The sequence below is a fragment of the Marmota marmota genome, unplaced genomic scaffold, assembly GCF_001458135.2.
Source record: "Marmota marmota marmota unplaced genomic scaffold, marMar, whole genome shotgun sequence".
Classification (NCBI taxonomy): Eukaryota; Metazoa; Chordata; class Mammalia; order Rodentia; family Sciuridae; genus Marmota; species Marmota marmota.
In genome coordinates this window covers 4,899,630-4,902,129 of record NW_026000169.1, presented here as the reverse complement: position 1 = coordinate 4,902,129, position 2,500 = coordinate 4,899,630, and the positions used below count along the sequence as shown (strand labels likewise).

Sequence of the window (2,500 nt, the reverse complement as noted above, 5' to 3'; positions counted from 1 at the left end):
GGCTGTACTTGACTGAGCTGCAGAACAGGCACACGAGAGCAGAGCGAGCGAGGGAGCCAGCGAGAGAGGGAGGGAGAGAAGGAAAGGAGAGAAGAGGGGAGGGGTGGGGGCGAGAGGTAAATAGTCTTAAATCGGAAGGGAGCTGCTTCTCTGTGGTCTTGACAAGCGCTGCCTGGGCTCCGCTGGCTCAGTAATAACTGAGTGACCTTTTCTTTGGCTGTATTATGTCTGGCTGGGAAGGGATTGCATTTTGCTGCTGAGAGCCGGGGCTTCTTCAGCTCGGCTCCTCGCACGCTGCTGGGGTAAGTTGTCTTGAGCCCAGACGGAGAGAGACAGCCTTGGACTGCAGTTGCCTAAAAGGAGAACACCTGTGGCTCAGATGCGGTCAACACCATTACTTGGCGGATCCTTGAGGACCTCATTATTTTAAACTTAAAAAATAGAGATTCCCTCCCCCCTCTTTTTTTTTTTTTTTCAAACAATGCTTCTTTTTGACCTTTCCCAAGGAGAAGCGCTACAAAGCAGCCACTGTGCTTACTGAACGGCCTCCCCCTGTATTGCTTAATTGAGAAGGTAAGTGCAGCAACTGTGTACACACGCGTCGGCTTATTTGTGGTGTGTGTGTCTGCGGGTGCGCGCGTGCGTGTGCGGATGTGGGTATTTTTTTTTTTTTTCTTTCCCAGCCTCTCCTAATGAGGCATAAACTGGAGCTGCAACCCAGCTCCGCACTGCAACTTTCACTCGGGCTGCAGCTCTACTGAGACGGTTTTGTTTAAATCATGTGAGGCTTCATTATTTTTATGATGAGACATGAAATAGATGCAGGCGGAAGATGTTGATGGAAGGAGGGAGAGCGCGGCTGCGGCGCGGAACGTCTCAAGTACGACTCGAGTGGATAATAGTCAAAGTTCACCATGAACTGCAGCATTTCCACACCCCTGACTCCCTGGGAGAGAGGGACGGGGAGAGTTTGCAATTGGAAAATGTTTGCTTGCAGCTCTTAGGAAGGGGCTTCAATCCTAGGTGTGTACTGGGACCCCTTCTTCTACTTGCTGAAATTTATATGAACCACCCCCCACAAAAAGAAAAAAAAGAAAAAAAAAGAGTTGAAATTACAACCTCTTCGTTGTTGTTGACACTTCTGCTTCTCCCCATACAGCCATAATAACAAAATATTGTTCCTTGGGGATGAAAAAGTGACTATGTTGTAGGGGGCGGGGAGAGGGGGATTAGGCGAGAAGTGGCCAGAGGGGAGAGTCTCCGTGGAAAGAGGTGCTTATGTCCTTATAGGTGGAGATTCAAACTGATGCAGCACATTTTTTACAGGGGCTACTCAGATTGCTGTTATGAAATACAAGTCAGATTTATGATCTTTTTCATATTGAACATGATATGCTATGCTAACGCTGCATGTGACAGTTTAATCAAATCCATTTGTTACCAGGAAGCTAAAAAGGGCCGCTGGGATTTTAGGATTATGGGCAGAGTTAGGGAAGCATGTGGCTTTGTCATTCGCCATCGTTTTGCACACAGCCACACTAAGAGGGGCTCCGTGTGTGCACCGTGTCTTGTCTGGCCGCCCTCATCCCTTCCCCCACCCCTGCCTCCACTCCGACCCTCTCCCAAAGTGGCTTCACAATAGTGAGTCCTTCCTGGTGGGTGCAGGCTGCGCACCAGGTCCACACTTGAGCCAAATCAAGGAGAATCCCTTCTACTGCTACCTTTGGGCTTGGTGCTCAATGCGAAACTGCTGCAACTTAGGCACGCCTAACTCAACTCATGCAGAAAAAGGAGAAAAGTTTTGGTAAGGTTACGATCTATCATAGATGCACTTTGCCGGCGCTCTGCACTCTTGGCTGCTCAAAAGCCTTCCTGCTCTTCCGCTGTTTTTGTGCCTTTCTGAAAGATCCGAAATATTATTGTTGTAACTGCTTTGAGAGACTGCTGCTTAAACCAATTAATCTTGCTAGGTGCAACAAATACTGCTACATTCTTTGCAAACCATCCCTGTGTGGCTGCAAAGACACAACCACAAAAGGCTGGAGCATAAACTCCGTAAGGGATTCTTTGTTAGAGTGTATGTATGTTTCTTATTTTTTTTTTTTTTATTTTGCATGTGAGCTGCATCAAAATTGAACTCAGTCTTGCAAATCTCTTGTTGGCCTTTGCCAAGCACTAGCACTTTGCTGCCATGGTAACTGTAATTAAACTGATAAGAGTGGAAAAATGTCAGTATCTCTGAGCCTTGCAGCTGCATTGGAGAAAAAGGGAATCAAATTGGTTCCCAGCTCCATTGCTCAAAAAGGGGAGGGGGGTGGAAGGATAGGGAGGGGGGTTGGGAGTTGAAGGGGCAGAACAGAGTTAAGCAGCTCCAGTGCCAGAGATCTGGGGACATCTATTTGCATTGTTGTCCCTTAGGGGGCTGCAGCCTGTAGGGATGCTCTGGGCCAGTGAACAGAGAGAAACAAGCTTTTAGGCCCAATCCAGTTTTCCAATCAGG

General features: G+C 47.9%; 1 protein-coding gene across 10 annotated transcripts in view; it reads left to right on the top strand.

Moving 5' to 3' along the window:
* Positions 1 to 2,500, top strand: part of Lmo3 (LIM domain only 3) — a 58,933-nt gene that overhangs the window by 3,411 nt on the left and 53,022 nt on the right. For 3 of the 10 annotated variants that reach the window (XM_048787219.1, XM_048787223.1, XM_048787220.1), the window contains exon 2: positions 507 to 573. The exons of 2 other annotated variants lie outside the window; for them this stretch is intronic. Coding sequence is in view for 1 of the 8 variants with exons in the window: in XM_048787217.1 (XP_048643174.1) it covers positions 1,780 to 1,804 (25 nt within the window). In the remaining 7 variants the exon portion in view is untranslated. Of the gene's footprint in view, positions 1 to 57; positions 574 to 741; positions 1,024 to 1,530; positions 1,805 to 2,500 lie in introns of those variants that run through there. 5 more of the 10 variants (XM_048787218.1, XM_048787227.1, XM_015498300.2 and 2 more) reach the window with 5 other exon arrangements.